Below are 17,378 nucleotides of genomic sequence, written 5' to 3' on the forward strand. Positions count from 1 at the left end.
TGCTCTTTCTCTCTTTCTCTCTCTCAAAATAAATAAAAATTTTAAAGTATATACTATAAAGAAAGGGCAGGTAGGAGCTGTCAAACGATGTCTAAAGCTGTGAGACATTTGTGATTCTCACTACTTTTGCTCTTGAGATTCGCAACCACTGTATTCACTGCGGTATTCAAAGTAAAAAATAATACCTCCCTGCTGGAGCAGAAGACATCAACATTATCAGGGAACAAGAGTGCTCTTTAAAAAAAATTTTTTTAACGTTTATTTATTTTTGGGACAGAGAGAGACAGAGCATGAACGGGGGAGGGGCAGAAAGAGAGGGAGACACAGAATCGGAAACAGGCTCCAGGCTCTGAGCCATCAGCCCAGAGCCCGACGCGGGGCTCGAACTCACGGACGGTGAGATCGTGACCTGAGCTGAAGTCGGACGCCCAACAGACTGAGCCACCCAGGCGCCCCAAGAGTACTCTTAAATAAGCACAATATTTTTTTTCAATAATGTCAATTATTACTCAAAACTTTTTGAAAGACTTCTTTCCTATAATGCCACCAGAGTGTATAAAATATTCTTCATAATTCCTTTGTTAATTTAGTAAATTCTTATTTAGTGCTTGCCATGTATGTGATATCGTGCTAGGTGTCATTGATTTTTTTTTAAAGATTCAAGAGCAGTTCAGAGCAAAGTCAAACACCTGGTATTATTGATCAAGCAGGATAATTCCATTTAGATCAAAAAACATTTCGCAAAAAGTACACTGCCAGGCAAAGTACAGTTCAATCTTTCTGCATCAAAATAGAGCCCTTTAGATGGTTTCAGAATTTCTTCAGAATAAGTCTGGCTGACACTGGACCTTGGAGGATAACTTTTTAGCAAACAATGCCATTGATTTCTGAGAATCTATCTGCATTGCCTTATTGTGTGATTGAAGCCATTCTGTCCCCTCAAGCCTCAAGACTCAAATCAGATATCCAGCTGAGCCCAGCAGACATCACCACCATTTAAGACCTTCTCCGGGGACTTATTTTTTCCAGTTCCCCTTGAAAGATCTATACAAATGGTGAGTCATTGTGATTTCTATGCATCACTGCAAATACACAGCATACTCTCACAGAGCTTCCTCTCGTGCCCACACTGTCCTTTCAAATAACCCATTTCCTTACCTAATTTACTCTTCGAGGGAGGGTGGGTAGAAACCAGCTCTGCCGATAGATGTGAGTGACTGGATGACCCATTTATATAGCAATATGCTTCCATGTTATCCCCACTTTCTAATACTCATGTCCTTGAGTGTCCTGATACTCCATCTGAGTGTGGGCAGAAACCATGATTTGCTTTTAACCAATAGAATATGGTAAAGGTGATGGGATGTCACTTCTATGATTATGTTACATAAGACTGTAATGTCTGCCTTACCAGCAGACTTTCTTTCTTGTTAGCTTTCTTAAGGCAAGCTGCTATGTTGTGAGCTGCCCTGTGGGAAGGCCCACATGGCAAGGAACTGAGGGTAAGCCTCCAGTCTCCAGCCAACAAAAACCCAAGTCCTCAGTCCTACCACTCACAAGAAATTGAATTCTGCCAACCACCATGTAAGCTTGGAGGCAGATCTGTCTCTGGTCAGACCTTGAGATGAGGCCAGTCTCAGCTGACACCTTACAGTGGAGATCCTACAGCAGAGGACCCAGCTAAGCTGTGCCTTCCTCCTAACGTTACCTCATCTCCATAGCCTTGCTTGCTAGTAGCGTTGTTTATTTATTTCACAAAAATGCCCACTGATCTTCAGAAATTCCAGTATAATTCAACAACTGTCAACAACATGCACATTTTGTGGTCAAGCCTGATACTAATATCTCGGTCTGTATACACGTTATAATGTGCCACGGTCATGCCCATGCATCCTGTGCCTCTACACACCAGATGACAAACCTAATCCTGTTCTTCATAGTTGCCTTCTAGAGTAAATAGGGAATACAAAATAGATAAATCTAATAGAGATAGAAAGCAACCTAGAGGTTGCCAGGGCTAGGAGAAGAGAGAAATGGGGGTGTAGCTGCCTAATGGGTACAGGGTTTCCTTTTGGGGTGATGAAAATGTCTTGGAAGTAAAGAGGGGTAATGGTTATGTAACATTGTGAGTGTATTAAATGCCACTGAATTGTACACTTTAAAATGGTTAGTAGTTATTCTATGCTATGTGAATTTTGCCACAATAAAGCAAAATTTTTTTGATACAAAGGAAAAAAGAGTAACTAGAGATAAGTAGGGACTAAGAAGGCTTTGAAGGGTTCAGAGAAATAATTTTGAAACATAAAAGTTCAGTCTGGTCACTTTTCCAAAAGGAAAAAACCAAAAGCAACTTGCTACACATACTACTTCTAGATACTATGTTCATGGATCCTAAAAGGTCATTGATGATAAGACTTACCATTGACATTCAAGATACACATTGACTGTAAGACTTATCCATGATTTTGGAAGCATTCAAATGCAAAAAAAAATCACTAGACTCAAAGGAAAACACTATCACAAATAAAATAAACACAGCAACTACTAATTTCAGCAGATGATTACTGGACTGGAAGACAATTTACTTCCTCTGAGTAGAGGAATCATGGGTGAGTTTTCCCATCTTCTTCAAACACTTAAAAAGTGACATAAAAGGATTTCTTCACCTTTCATCAGATTGTGCCTTCCCATCTTCTCCTGGTAGGAAGAGGGCCCTCTGGCCTCAGGCACCAACACGACACAATAAGAGATGAAAATGATGGCAATAGAGATGTTTGTTTTTCAGGGTCAGTACTTCTCTCTGAAAACTTCATTTATTCAACAAAAATTTATCCAGGGCCTATTACGTGGTAGGCATTGTTCTAGACACCAGGGAGACGACTGTGAGTCTGAAAAGTCTTTGATTATGGAGCATCCAATCAAAACCACAGGGTGAAGCTGGAGCCCCAGTAGGAGAGTGATAAAGAAGAATAAGAGAGGAGACCAAGAAAGAGGGACTTCTGACCACTCATATAAGGAAAGTCATCACAGCCTGAAAGGCCACCAGGGGGAAATGGTAGCAAAACACTTGCACCACCCCCTGGCCTCTGAGCGATTTTGTGATCTGTTGTAAATCAGTGTTCTTTCAGGTGGTGGACAGAGCCAGAAGCCTAACCCAGCTGTTTCTGGGCATAATGCCAAAGTTATAGATTTTACCCAAAATTTTTGCTTTGAGCATCTACTGCTTCATAATCAGAATAAACAAACAAAAATGGGGAAATGGACTAATATTAACTCCTGCCTTACTGCCATTAGCCAACCAAGCAGGTGGTTTTAGGAGTGACAGGTCCTTTTCTGCTAAAATAATCACCTTATGAATATATAAAATAAGAAATCCCAAGAGAAGCTGAAATTTCACTTCAAGAAAAAAAAAGAGAGAAAGAATAAGTGAAAGAGAGTGTCATATTTCTCTTTGGAAAGTGCTGGCTTTTTCTGAATTCTAATGGACTATATGTCATTGAAACATTGAAGTGGCCTGAATGATTTTTCTTTTCAGGATGATAATGGATGTGACACAGGTGCTAAAGGACTAACAGGAAGCAAGAATATAAGACGAGCAGATGCTGAAAAGGGACCTTCAAAAAGCTTTTAGTTCTTTTTTATTATTCACATCCCTTAATGGATATGTCTGCATATTGACTATAAAAATCAACTTTCCACATTTGGAAATGATGTGGTGGATTCAGTCCCTAACCTCCTCAAAAAAATACCTTTAGTTGCTGATGCTTTTGCATTAAAGGAAGTATTAATGTTCCCGCCTTAAGCTTTACATATTGATCACTATTCACTGCCTAGAGTAATTGCCTACACATGAAGTGTTGTAGCCTTGAAAGATGTTCTTTGCTTTTGGAACATCCCGTCATCATGCCTGTCATGATAAGACAGCATCATATTTGGCTTGCTCAGCTGAAACTGAGACATTTCACTAGCCTTCATGATGACAACCTGACAACCAATTCATTTGGGAATGAGCCTAATGTTTTGTCACTAAAGGACACAAGGTAGATTTCAGAGATCTAAGAAAAGAGATAGTGACAGCTTACGTTGAGCAAATTACCCTTGTTTCTCAGCCAGCAGGCAAAAGTATTACAAGGAAAGTGTTTTGACTCTTGGATTTGAAGTGATAGAGCCAAAATAAAGTCATCAACTCTAACAGCTTAAAGAGGACTCTAAAGATCGAGTCCAAAGATCCCCTAGCCATCTGCAGATATCAGAACCTTACCTAGGGGTGCCTGAGTGGCTCAATCAGTTAAGCATCTGACTCTTGGTTTCGGCTCAGGTCATGATCTCATGGTTTCGTAAGTTCAAGCCCCACGTCAGGCTCTGAACTGACAGTGCAGAGCTTGCTTGGGATCCTCCCTCTCTCTCTCTCTCTCTCTCTCTCTCTCCCCCCCCCCCTCTTTCTCTCTACCCCTCCGCCATTCACACTGTCTCTCTCTCTCAAAATAAAAAAACAAACTTTAAAAAAAGAACCTTACCTAGAAGATCAACAGCCAGTTGTAACTTCTAAATTTCTTCTTTCCACAGTTACTCACATTTCCATTGAGATGAGAAATGCTTGCAGTAACCTCTCCTACCCATGTGTGTATGCAAAGGCATTCACTCAATTATTTTAGTCAACCAATAACTGCATGTGGAGCCACTAAAACGTGTTATACAATAAGATAGGGTGCAGGGAATACAACAGTGAATAAAGCTTGATTCCTGTCTTCAAGTAGCTCACAATCTTATGAAGAAGGCAGACATTAACAAATACAATATAACACTGTCAGCAAAGGTCTGTAGAAGTAGAAACAAGGAAGTAATCAATTCACGAGAATTCTCCCAAGTGAGATGACATTTGCATCAGGTATTACAGACTGAGTAGGCATTCCACAGACAGACACGAGAGAAGCAGGAAAAGGAATTCCAGACAGAGACCTTGGTATGCAAAATCTTAGAAACATGAAGAACATTGCATGCTCAGGATAAGAGGAGTTCAGTGTGGCAAGAATGTGAAGTTGAAGTACACACATATCAAGAAGCAACATAGCAGAAGTTTCTAAGAAGGCAGATTTAAAGCCAAAATGTGCACAGCCTCAGAGGCCATACAAAGGAAACTCAATTTATCCCATAGGTAAATGAGGTAGCCAACACAAGGCTTTCATTTAAACAGGACTGTGCTGGGCAGCTGGGTGACTCAGTTAAGTGTTCAACTCCTTACTTCAGTTCAAATCCATGACCCCAGGATTGTGGGATCGAGCCACACATCGGGCTCTGTGCTGAGTGAGGAGCCTGCTTAAGACTCTCTCTCTCTCTCCTTCTGACCCTCTCCCCTGCTCTAGCTATAAGTGAATAAATAAATAGGACTGTGCTGTCTTATTCAATTTGATGGTCTCTTAGAACCTGGCATAACACCCTTTCACAATATAAATATTTGTTCAGTGGGGTAGTTGCTGCTCAACAGACAATCAGATTTGTGTTTCAGAAAGGTATCACTGAAAACAGTGCAGAGAATGAACTGGAAGGTGGAAGACACCGCAATAAAGATGGGTAAAGAGGCTCCTGCAATAGGGGCGCCTGGGTGGCGCAGTCGGTTAAGCGTCCGACTTCAGCCAGGTCACGATCTTGCGGTCCGTGAGTTCGAGCCCCGCGTCGGGCTCTGGGCTGATGGCTCAGAGCCTGGAGCCTGTTTCCAATTCTGTGTCTCCCTCTCTCTCTGCCCCTCCCCTGTTCATGCTCTGTCTCTCTCTGTCCCAAAAATAAATAAACGTTGAAAAAAAAAAAGAGGCTCCTGCAATAGTCTGGGCAAAAGACAATGCTGGCCGAAGGAAGGCACTATGGCCAGCAAGGGTGAGTTCACCAGCAACTTAGGAGACAGAGTTAATGGGACTCTGCTGCTGACTGGATGTGGGAATTGAGTGAATAGAGAGGAATTCGAGATGACACTCTGGTTTATAACTTAACAAAGAGCGTTGCCAAATGGCTCAGAACCCCTATCAGCTCAAAGGGGAGGCAGAAGTTGACAGGATCCAGATCACAGCTGGAAGGGGTAGACTTGGGCAGGGGGTGGGTTGCCTCTTTTTTTTGAGTCCAAAAGAAGGGAGCACAAAGGAAAATTAAAGGGGCTTCTACCAGTGACCTCAGATCCATCCAAAGCCCCTTTATGGAAATGAAAAAAACACAGCTGAGAGCAATCAAAAGAGCTGCCAAAGACCACACTATACATGAGAAGAATAGAGCAACACAAGTTTCCCCAGGGCTCCTCCCATGATAATTTAATGTTTCTTTATATAAATCAAGACAGCATCAAATACTTGAACTTCCTGAGCATGGAAATGGAAGAGAAGACATGTTTGTAAATTAAGCAAAATCATATACAGCTAGGCCTTCTGCTGTTCTGAACATTCAGCTCTTACCAATTTATTTTGTAACCTGGTACCCTGGAACATTTATTGTCTTTATTCTAAGGAAAATAGTGGGAAAGATCAACAGATGGAGTCATACTAACCCTGAGGCCCTGGTTTTTGTAATGTAACAATTTTTTTTTAATTTAAACTTATGTTAGTTAACATATAGTGAGTATCGGTTTCAGGAGTAGAATTAAGTGGGGTGCCTGGGTGGCTCAGTTGGTTAAGCATCCAACTTTTGATTTCAGCTCAGGTCATAATCTCATGGTTTATGGAATCAAGCCTTGAGTCGGGCTCTGCACTGACAGCTTGGAGCCTGCTTGGGATTCTCTCTCTCCCTCTCTTTCTGCCCCCCCACCGCCCGCCACACTCATGCACACAAGCTCTCACGTGCACTCTCTCTCTCTCTCTCTCTCTCTCTCTCTCTCAAAATAAACTTTAATACATATATGTATAATTTTTACAGGGGTAGAATTTAGTGATTCATCACTTACATATAACACTCAGTGCTCATCTCCCAACAAGTGTCCTCCTTAATGCCCATCACCCATTTAGACCATCCCCCCACCCAACACCCCACCAGCAACCCTGTTTGTTCTCTGCATTTAAGAGTCTCTTATGGTTTTCCTCCCTCTCTGTTTTTATCTTATTTCATTGTCTCTTCCCTTCCCCTACGTTCATCTGCTTTGTTTCTTAAATTCAACACAGGAGTGAAATCATACGATATTTGACTTTCTCTGAGTGACTTATTTCACTTAACATAATACACTCTAGTTCCACCCATGGTGTTACAAATGGCAAGATTTCATTCTTTTTGATTGATGAGTAATATTCCATTGCACATCTTCTTTATCCATTCATCAGTCAATGGACATTTGGGCTCTTTCCATTCTCTGGCTACTGTCAGTAGTGCTGCTATAAACACTGAGGTGCATGTGCCCCTTAGAAACAGCATACCTGTATCCCTTGGGTAAATACCTAGTAGTGCAATTGCTGGGTCACAGGGTAGTTCTGTTTTTAATTTTTTGAGGAATCTCCATACTGTTTTCCAGAGAGGCTGCACCAATTTGCATTCCCATCAACAGTGCAAGAGGGTTCCTCTTTCTCCACATCCTCACCAACATCTGTTGTTTCCTGAGTGTAAATGTTTTTTGAATGAATTAAATGCAGTTGAGTGCAGACCTCAGAGTTAAGTTTTTAAAAAAACAAACTTGGTTTTGCCAAATCTTAATTGAAAAGGAGGCAAGAAAAGTTTTTGCTGATCCATCAGAATACATTTCTGCTGTCTTTACACTACAAATTTTTTACTCTCCTAAAAATAAGGCATTCAGATTTGCTAACTTGTTTTTATTCATCCAAAAGTCAATATTTGGGATGCAATAAATTGAATTTAGGCTTTCAAAATATAACTCATAAGTTGCTAGAGATATAGCAACTACTAAACAGAATAACTTCATGTTTCTTATCAATATTTCTTTCTTTACTATCTGCTTAAAATGTCCAAGTTCTAATGCATGTCCAGCCCCTCCCTCTAGCCAGGTCATGTGAGCGTAACCAAAGTTGGGTCCACAGCTGTGTTTTAGGCTAACTTCAACATCCTGATGGGACATGAAGCTTTTGTTTAATCCAAACACCCCAGTGAGGAATGAATATAGAAACAAGGGAAGACAGACTGCTCCAACATTCAGTTTTAACTTCCATATATCATACACTAAGAAAATAATCAAGACTATCTGTCAAAGTGTCTGACATATAAAAGACATGAAGCAGTTTTTAATATCTCGGTGGAGAGGTCATGGCAGTAATACAAATCATGGTTAATTTTTTAGACCTTCCAAATTACCTAAGTAAAATTAGGAAGGAAGGCAATTTTTATGCATTTCAGATGGTGCTGGTGACAACGGAAGTAAAATGAACCAGAATGAGAACCCATGCCAGATGCTCGCTTTCTAATTGGTGCCTTGATGCATGATATGAGCATCTTCTGAAACACCATTTTATCCCAGGACCATCCCTGACCCCTAAACTCAGCCAAGTCCCCTTGTCATCTGCTTCTTTTCATCTAGCACATGTCCTATGATTACGTTAATCTCTCTGTACTATAATTACTTCTCATTTTTTTAGTATCACCTCTTTTAATTTTTTTTTAACGTTTATTTATTTTTGAAGGAGAGAGAGACAGAGTGTGAGTGGGGGCGGGGGCGCAGAGAGAGAGGAAGACACAGAACCTGAAGCAGGCTCCAGGCTCTGAGCTGTTAGCACAGAGCCCGACACAGGGCTCAAACCCACAAACCGCGAGATCATGACCCGAGCCGAAGTCAGACACTCAACTGACTGAGCCACCCAGGCGCCCCGTGTATCACCTCCTTGATTGCCTATCTTTCCCACCAGGCAGGAAGCTCCATAAAGCCAGATTGTCTGTACTGTTCATCATTGTAAGCCCAGAGCCTCACACATTGTAGGGGCCTAGGAAGTACTTCTTGAATGAATGAATTGGTAAATAAGTGAAAGATGGAATGAAATGGTTTTCTGAATCAACTTTTTTCTGAAAAGACCTGAGCATTATTGGGCTGTTAAAAATAATGAACAGTAGTATATTGCAAAGGATTTGAGTTTGGGGGTGAGGAAGAATGCTAGATGCTCTGTTAATTTTAATGGCGATTAGTGTTCCTTTCTTTTTTCCTCTACTAGAATCCTTCCGCCAGAGCTTTCCTGTAGTTTTAGTTGACTGCAGCGACATCTACTGCTGAGATGCAGGAAGATGCATCTTTCCACTTGCTGATTGCAGGTGGTGCCTGAGAGAAGACCCCAGGGCGTCCAGGTGTCACCCTATCATCCTGCATAATGAGTCTTACAGACTGTTATCTCCACTTTACAAACAGGAAACTTGAGTGTATGTTCATTAACATATCCCAGAGCAAATCAGGGACAGAGCCCTTAATCCCAACTCCTGGCTATAGTGCCTCTCACTGGAACCTTGCTGAATGATGAAGGGGGATGATTATTGCAGAAATCCCTCGCTAGAGGAAATGCATTGCTAGTATAAACTCCTCTTTATCTGAATACCACCTCTATATCTACATTTGGCCTTGACAAATTGCCACCTCTTTGGGAATCTGGCCCATGAAAACATGGCAACTCCAAACTAAATGAGTAGGGAGGAAAAAAAATCAGGAAACCTAAAAGAGTATAAGAAACATCCTTATGTCATGTTGCCAAAATAATTTAACCCTGTTATTTTTCCAGTGCCATTGTTCACTTAAGAAGTCACTCTGCAGGGTCTCCTGGGTGGCTCAGTCAGTTAAGCATCAGACTTCGGCTCAGGTCATGATCTCACGGTTCGTGAGTTCGAGCCCTGCGTCAGGTTCTGTGCTGACTCAGAGCCTAGAGCCTGCTTTGGATTCTGTGTCTCCCTGTCTCTCTGCTGACCTCCCCCACTTGCAGTCTGTCTCTTTCTCTCTCAAAAATAAATAAATATTTTAAAAAAAGAAGTCACTCTGTGTTAGCCTCATCACTAAAGCCAATCTGCTATAAAAAGTGTAAAAAAATAAAAAGTGTAAAAAAAATATTAGAGGCGGGCACTGCCTATGATTATAGACAAACATACCCCAACTCATACAATCAAAATGCTTACAGAACCCCAAATTTTACACAGGACTATGTTTCTTGCGTGAAATAAAATGTCCAATACCACCCTCCCTGAGCAGCTGTCCCCTCATCAGGTCATTCTGTCAACTGACACCCACTCTGGTGTGTGCACATTCACGCAACTCAATGCCTTCGAGGTCTAAAGTGATTATCATCCTAGCAAGCAACCCACTGTTACGTCCTCTTCACCTCTTTGCTTGATCTCAGAAAGGATGGATTTAGGGGCACCTGGGTGCCTCAATCAGTTGAGCGTCTGACTCTTGGTTTCTGCTCAGGTCATGATCTCACGGTTCATGGGATTGAGCTTCACATGGGGCTCTGCTTAGGATTCTCTCTCCCTCTTTCTCTCTGTCCTTCCCCTGCTCATACTCTCCCTTTCAAAATAAATAAATAAACTTAAAAATAAAAGAAAGCCTGGATTTATGGATGTCTTCAGAAAAACGTTAAAAGCTATAATTTATCTTTAAACACTTTTTTTTCAACTTGTGCTTAGAAAACATATCAAGACATGCTCATTACAGGTTCAATGGAATTTTATGTTTAAGCAGATGGAAGGCAAAGGACATTGGAGATGGAGAAAATGACGTGGCAGCCCCAGACCTAGCTTCTCTGCCAAGTACCTATGTGCTAGGAACAAGTTATGAACTACCCTGAGCCCCTTCTTTCCCGGCAGTAAAATGGGGGTGTTAATAGCTCCCCATTTATCTCACTGTTTGGACAAACAAGGTAATATGTGTTAAAATATTTAGTAAACTATAAGAGGATCACACAAATTTACAGAACTATTACTTCTTAAATCTCTAAAGTGAATCACTGAGGAAATTCTACGATATTTGCATGTCTCTTGATAAACCAAGAAGTCCAATACTTAATAGCCTAAGTTCAAGAAGCAGCCATTGAAATGCAGAGTTTAAACTTACAAAGAACTGTCAAATTCACCTTAACTCAAACTTTTGCTGAAGAGTGAAATAACTTTTCGGGGCGCCTGGGTGGCTCAATCAGTTAAGCATCCAACTCTTAGTTTTGGCTCAGGTCATGATCTCAGGGTTGGTGAGAATGAGCCCCACACCTGACAGTGCAGAACCCCCTTAGGATTATCTCTCTCCCTCTCTCTTTCTGCCCCTCCCCTACTTGTGCTCTTTCTTTCAAAATAAATTCATAAACTTAAAAAAAAAGAATAAAATAACTTTTCATTTGTCAACGGACATTGGACTCCAATGGACTCATAGTTTGGCTATTGTTAGTAATGCTGCTATAAATGTTAGAGTGCATGTACAACTTCAAATATGTGTTTTTGTATCCTCTGGGTAAATACGTAAGAGTGCAATTGCTGGGTCGTAGGGTAGTTCTGTTTTTAACTTTTTGAGGAAGCTCCACACTGTTCTCCAGAATGGCTGCACCAGTTTTTGCTTAAGATAACTCATGGGGACAACCTTCTGCAGGAAGCCAGGTCTCCTGATTGCCAGCTCATGCTCATTCCAGGTCCCCAGTGAGGCAGGTCTCCCACCCAGCACGAGTAATCTTCTTTCTAGAACACTATCACGTGCCTAGTTCTGCACACCTCCAGTAAAGAGAGGTTTCTGCCTGATTTCATGCTGCTCGGAGGAAACCTGGAAAATAAAACCCATAGGAAAAGACCAATGAATCACAGATTATTCTGTTCCAGAGAACAGAAAATTGTGGAAGAACAACATAGTGGCATGGTTGTACAAGTTCTTCATTTCCACTGCAGACCAGAGATGTGAAGGTGGCAGTGACATCTGGTTGATGCCTAACAACGAGCTCTCCTGAGAAAAGGCATGTGTGTGTTTATTATAAATTTTACTGATAGAAAGGATGCACAGCACACCATGTGCAAGTAACAAAAACAGGTATAATGTTCTTTAGGGTAAATGCTACACAGCCAGTTGGTTCTCAAAGAATGCTTTCATTGGTTTTTGCCAAATTAGTCTACCTGCAACCGGCCTAAGGTTGTAATTCATCTCTGGGATGACAAGGGAAGTTGCATCCCCTTCCACTAACTCTTCTCCCAAATGAATTTACTGCCATGAAGTCTGATGTGGGATCTACTGCTCAACTATTCCTCACCCTGGTACAAATTATATTTACTGAGCTGAAGCTACCCTCAGCTCTGACACTAGATTCAACACACTTTTTAAATTTTTTTTTTCAACGTTTATTTATTTTTGGGACAGAGAGAGACAGAGCATGAACGGGGGAGGGGCAGAGAGAGAGGGAGACACAGAATCGGAAACAGGCTCCAGGCTCTGAGCCATCAGCCCAGAGCCCGACGCGGGGCTCGAACTCACGGACCGCGAGATCGTGACCTGGCTGAAGTCGGACGCTTAACCGACTGTGCCACCCAGGCGCCCCTCAACACACTTTTTAAAGTGCAATCTGCATTATTAACATTTTCTCCATCACTTTTCGTTCTAAACAGTCAAAAAAACAGTAAATCAAGCCTCAATCTATAACACTCACTTCTGTGATATAAATATTCACTATAGCCAATTTCTTTTTTTTTTTTTTATTTTTTTAATCTATTTTTGAGAGACAGACAGACAGAGTGAGAGTGGGGGAGAAACAGAGAGAGAGGGAGACACAGAATCCAAAGCAGGCTCCAGGCTCTGAGCTGCCAGCGCAGAGCCCGACATGGGGCTCGAACTCACAAACCATGAGATTATGACCTGAACCGAAGTTGGACGCTTAACCAACTGAGCCACCCAGGCACCCCGACCATAGCCAATTTCAAGCTACCAATAGGACAGCACTGAATGTAAATTGGAAAAAAGATGCACAGTAGCACACTATTGCATAGTATTTCCACCAAAGAGATGGAAATAACCTCAAGAGCACAGACAGAAAATGTAGTAAAATAATTAGGAAGTGAAGAGTTTTCCGTATGTTTACCTACATTTTACTACAACTTATGTAAGTGTATATAATTTGATTTTTAATAATGGATTGGTTTAGGGGTACCTGGGTGGCTCAGTGGGTGAAGTGGCCACCTTTGGCTCAGGTCACGATCTCGCGGTTTGTGAGTTCGAGCCCCGTGTCGGGCTCTGTGACGACAGCTCAGAGCCTGGAGCCTGCTTCGGATTCTGTGTCTCCCTCTCTCTCTGCCCCTCCCCCGCTCACACTCTGTATGTGCCTCTCTCTCTCAAAAATAAACATTAAAAAAATTAAAAAATAATAATAATGGATGGGTTTAACAATTGGCTTACAAAATCCCTGAAACTTGAACAATCGCTTTTTATGAGCTAGCTCCAGTATGGTACTGGAAAGGATTCACAAAACTGTGAGGGGCATTTGGGTTTATATATTAAGAAAAGCACGTTCACAACTAAATGGATGTGGGTTTAATTCCTGGCTCTGCCACATACTGGATATATGGCCTTGATCTTCAAATTCTTCATAGGTAAAATGGAGAAAATATTACTATCTAACTCCTAGGGTTACTGCAAGGATTAAATCAGGTTTTGTTATCATCATAGCCGATACCTGGTACATATAAAACATTAAGAGGAAGTGCATGTTATCGTTTCGTCGTTGAAGAATGTCCTCATCATTAAGCAGCGTAACACGCTTCCAGGTCTCAAAGCGTATAGAAATGGAAGAGATGCCCATAGGCATGGAAAGCACTTGGAAAGGAAGCCAGGGAAGAATGACCCCTTAGATCTTTGAGTCATTATCCTTTCTTTTCCTAAGAATCACTGCTGTCTAGGGTTATATAAAGGAATCTGGGGAAGGAAGGAAGGAAGGAAGGAAGGAAGGAAGGAAGGAAGGAAGGAAGGGAGGGAGGAAGGAAGGAAGGAAAAGAAAGAAAGAAAGAAAGAAAGAAAGAAAGAAAGAAAGAAAGAAGAGAGAGAGAGAGAGAGAAAGAAAGAAAGAAAGAAAGAAAGAAAGAAAGAAAGAAGAGAGAGAAAGAAAGAAAGAAGAAAGAGAAGGAAGGAAGAAAAAGAAAGAAAGAAAGAAAGAAAGAAAGAAAGAAAGAAAGAAAGAAAGAAAGAGGGAAGGAAGAAAAAAAGAAAGAAAGAAAGAAAGAAAGAAAGAAAGAAAGAAAGAAAGAAAGAGAAAGAAGAGAGAAGGAAGGAAGGAATCTAACCAACTTTTCCTCCCTTCATAAGTTGCTCAGTGACAGAAAAGGACTGAATGTCTTTTATTTCGACCTGAAACTCTAATTTGTACCCCTGTTTTCAGAACCAAGAGAAAAAATTCCCACAAACTGACAACCTTCACTGGGTCTTCAACCCCAGCCAAAGTCTGGCACATGAAGACTGGCAATAGCGGACACTATGAAGTTAGAGTCCTACTTTCTTTTTTCCAAATAGTAGACTGCAGTAAATGATGCATTCTCTTTGCAGGCAACTCACATTGTCAATTCAGTATGAGATGCTGTCAACTCTGACACTTAAGACTTTTTCCCCCTTGAAATACTTTTTATTAAATGAAGACTCTATTCAGAGCTTGAGTAATCTAAGTATGAGACTTCACATTTTATTTCCCGTATCTTTCACCTTATTAGGTTCAGCCAGTCTTTTGAGTTATTTTTTAGTTTTGACCCTTGTCATCCAATGTATTCCTTCTAGCTGTTTATCATACCCTCTGTATTTTCATCCAATATTAGTAAAAGGTCTGAACAGGTCAAGTTCTAACAGGGAGGCTCATGGCTTTCTCCAAGTGATATTACTTCATGTACTATCTGGGCTACCATCATCAAATCCAACCAACTTCACTGTTATGCGGAGTATATTTCTCCATTTTGTCTCTAGGGATACCTGTGAGATACGCAATAGCTTTGCTCAAGTTTAGGTACACGGTTTCTATATTATTGTCTATCAGTCCCATGAAACAAACAAATTGAGGTTAGTTTGGTGTTACTTATTCAGAGTGAACCTATTCGGGCTTCCAATGAACACTATCCTTTCCATGGATACAGACAATTTTGTGGGGATTAATATCCCAAGCTTTCCTGTGTGTACTTTCCAGAGCCTACCATTCTCTGTTGATGCAAATTAAAATCTTGTTTGACTGTCTTTAGGCTGTAAGTGCCTTGCCCATTTACCCCTACTCCACAAACATTAAGGCTAGCAGTTAAGCAGCCACGGCCTACATTTAGATACTATCCTGGGATATAATTTATCTACAATATTTACAATCCATTTAAAATAGTTAATGTCTTACTGTCTCTTCACCTACTTAGGATTTAAATAATTGCTCTTCCTCATCGTGTGAAGACTATATTCCTTGATAAAAAGACAAAAGCAAAACAGTATTGTAAAGTTCTGCTTTCTTTTTGCCATTTGCTAACATTACTCCAATCTGCTCCTAAAAATGGGTTTAATGGGGCGCCTGGGTGGCGCAGTTGGTTAAGCGTCCGACTTCAGCCAGGTCACGATCTCGCGGTCCGTGAGTTCCAGCCCCGCGTTGGGCTCTGGGCTGATGGCTCAGAGCCTGGAGCCTGTTTCCGATTCTGTGTCTCCCTCTCTCTCTCTGACCCTCCCCCGTTCATGCTCTGTCTCTCTCTGTCCCAAAAATAAATAAACGTTGAAAAATAAATAAATAAATAAAAATAAAAAAAATAAAAAATAAATAAAAATGGGTTTAAGAAAAAGAAAATAAGTCCTCAATAAATGGTACTGGGATAATTGGGTATCTACATATAAAAGAACATATTTGGACTACTTCACATCATATGCAAATTTGAACTCAAAATGGATTTTTTGAGCGAAAACTACAATAGGAGAAAGCTCCATGACCTTAATAATGATTTTCTAGACACAACACCACAAGCACAAAGGAAAAGAAGATAAATTGGACTTCCTCAAAATTAACAGCTTCAGTGCTTCAAATGACACCATCAAGAAAGTAAAAACCTACAACTCAATAATGAGAAGAAAACCCAGGGGCACCTGAGTGGCTCAATCAGTTGAGCGTGGAACTCTTGATCTCGGCTCAAGTCATGATCTCACAGTTCATGAGACTGAGCCCCCACGCAGAGCCCACGTGGGATTCTCTCCCTCTCTCACTACCTCTCCCCCACTTGTGCGTGCTCTCTCTCAAAAAAAATAAATAAATAAACATTAAAAAAAAAAGACAACCCAATTTCAAAATGGGCAGAAGATCTGAAAAGACATTCCTCCAAAGAAGATATGTGAATGGCCAATAAGCACATGAAAAAATGTTCAACATCATTAGTCACTGGGGAAGTGCAAATCAAAGCTACAATCTGAATAAAGTTTCTTTTTGAAGTGATGAAAATGTTCTAAAGTTGACTATGGTGAGGGTTGCACATATCTGTAATTTACTAAAAAAAAACATTCAATTGCATACTTTAAATGAGTGAATTGTACAGAATATAAATTATATCTCTATAAAGAGAGACAACAATGATGTCATTTCACACAATGATGTCACTTCACACCCGTGAGAATAGCTACAATCAAAAAGACAATAATAAGTATTGGTGAAGATGCGGAAAAATTGGAACCGTCATGTATTGTTGGCTGGAATGCAAAACGGTGCAAATGTTCTAGAAAGGAGTTTCAGCAGTTCCCCAACATGTAAACAGAGTTACCACATGACCCAGCAATTTCACTCTAGGAATCTATGTAAGAAAAATTTTAAAATCTGTCCACAGAAAAGCTTGTACATGAATGTTCTTAGCAGCACTATTCATCATTGCCAAACAGTAGATACAACTTAAATGTTCCTCAACAGAAGAATGGAAAAACAAAATATGGTATATCAACACAATGGAATATCATTCAACAATAAAAAGGAATGAAGTACTAACATATGCTACAACATGGATGAACCTCAAAAAAAACTACGCTAGATGAAAGAAGCCAGTCACAAATGACCTCATATCATAAGAAATGTCCAAAATAAGCAAATCTATAGACAGAAAGTAGATTACTGGTTGTGTAGGGCTGGGGGCAGCGGTGGTTGAGGGCAGGACGGAGAGTAAGTACTAGTATGGGTTCAGGGTGACTCTGGGGTGATGAAAAGGTTCTAAAATTTGATTTTGCTGATATTTTTACAACTTCACGAATATACTGAATATACTGAATTGTATATTTTTTAACAAGTGAATTTTATGATATGTAAAGTTTATTTCAATAAGGCTGTTTAAGAAAGAAAGAAAAGAAAGAAAGAAAGAAAGAAAGAAAGAAAGAAAGAAAGAAAGAAAGAAAGAAAGAAAGAAAGAAAGAAAGAAAGAAAAAGAAAGGAAGGAAGGAAGGAAGGAAGGAAGGAAGGAAGGAAGGAAGGAAGGAAGGAAGGAAGGAAGGAAGGAAACGA

The 17,378-nt window shown here is 40.6% G+C and overlaps 1 protein-coding gene across 2 annotated transcripts in view; it reads right to left on the bottom strand.

Annotated features, from left to right (window-relative positions):
- The window catches only part of ARMH4 (armadillo like helical domain containing 4), a 130,009-nt gene that overhangs the window by 55,543 nt on the left and 57,088 nt on the right, over nucleotides 1-17,378 (bottom strand). Inside the window, exon 6 of one of the 2 annotated variants that reach the window (XM_045451091.1) lies at nucleotides 10,496-11,686. The exons of the other annotated variant lie outside the window; for it this stretch is intronic. Coding sequence (XP_045307047.1) covers nucleotides 11,667-11,686 — 20 coding nt within the window. The 3' untranslated portion in view covers nucleotides 10,496-11,666. Of the gene's footprint in view, nucleotides 1-10,495; nucleotides 11,687-17,378 lie in introns of those variants that run through there. 2 annotated transcript variants of the gene reach the window in all.

The sequence above is a fragment of the Leopardus geoffroyi genome, chromosome B3 (assembly GCF_018350155.1).
Source record: "Leopardus geoffroyi isolate Oge1 chromosome B3, O.geoffroyi_Oge1_pat1.0, whole genome shotgun sequence".
Lineage (NCBI taxonomy): Eukaryota > Metazoa > Chordata > Mammalia > Carnivora > Felidae > Leopardus > Leopardus geoffroyi.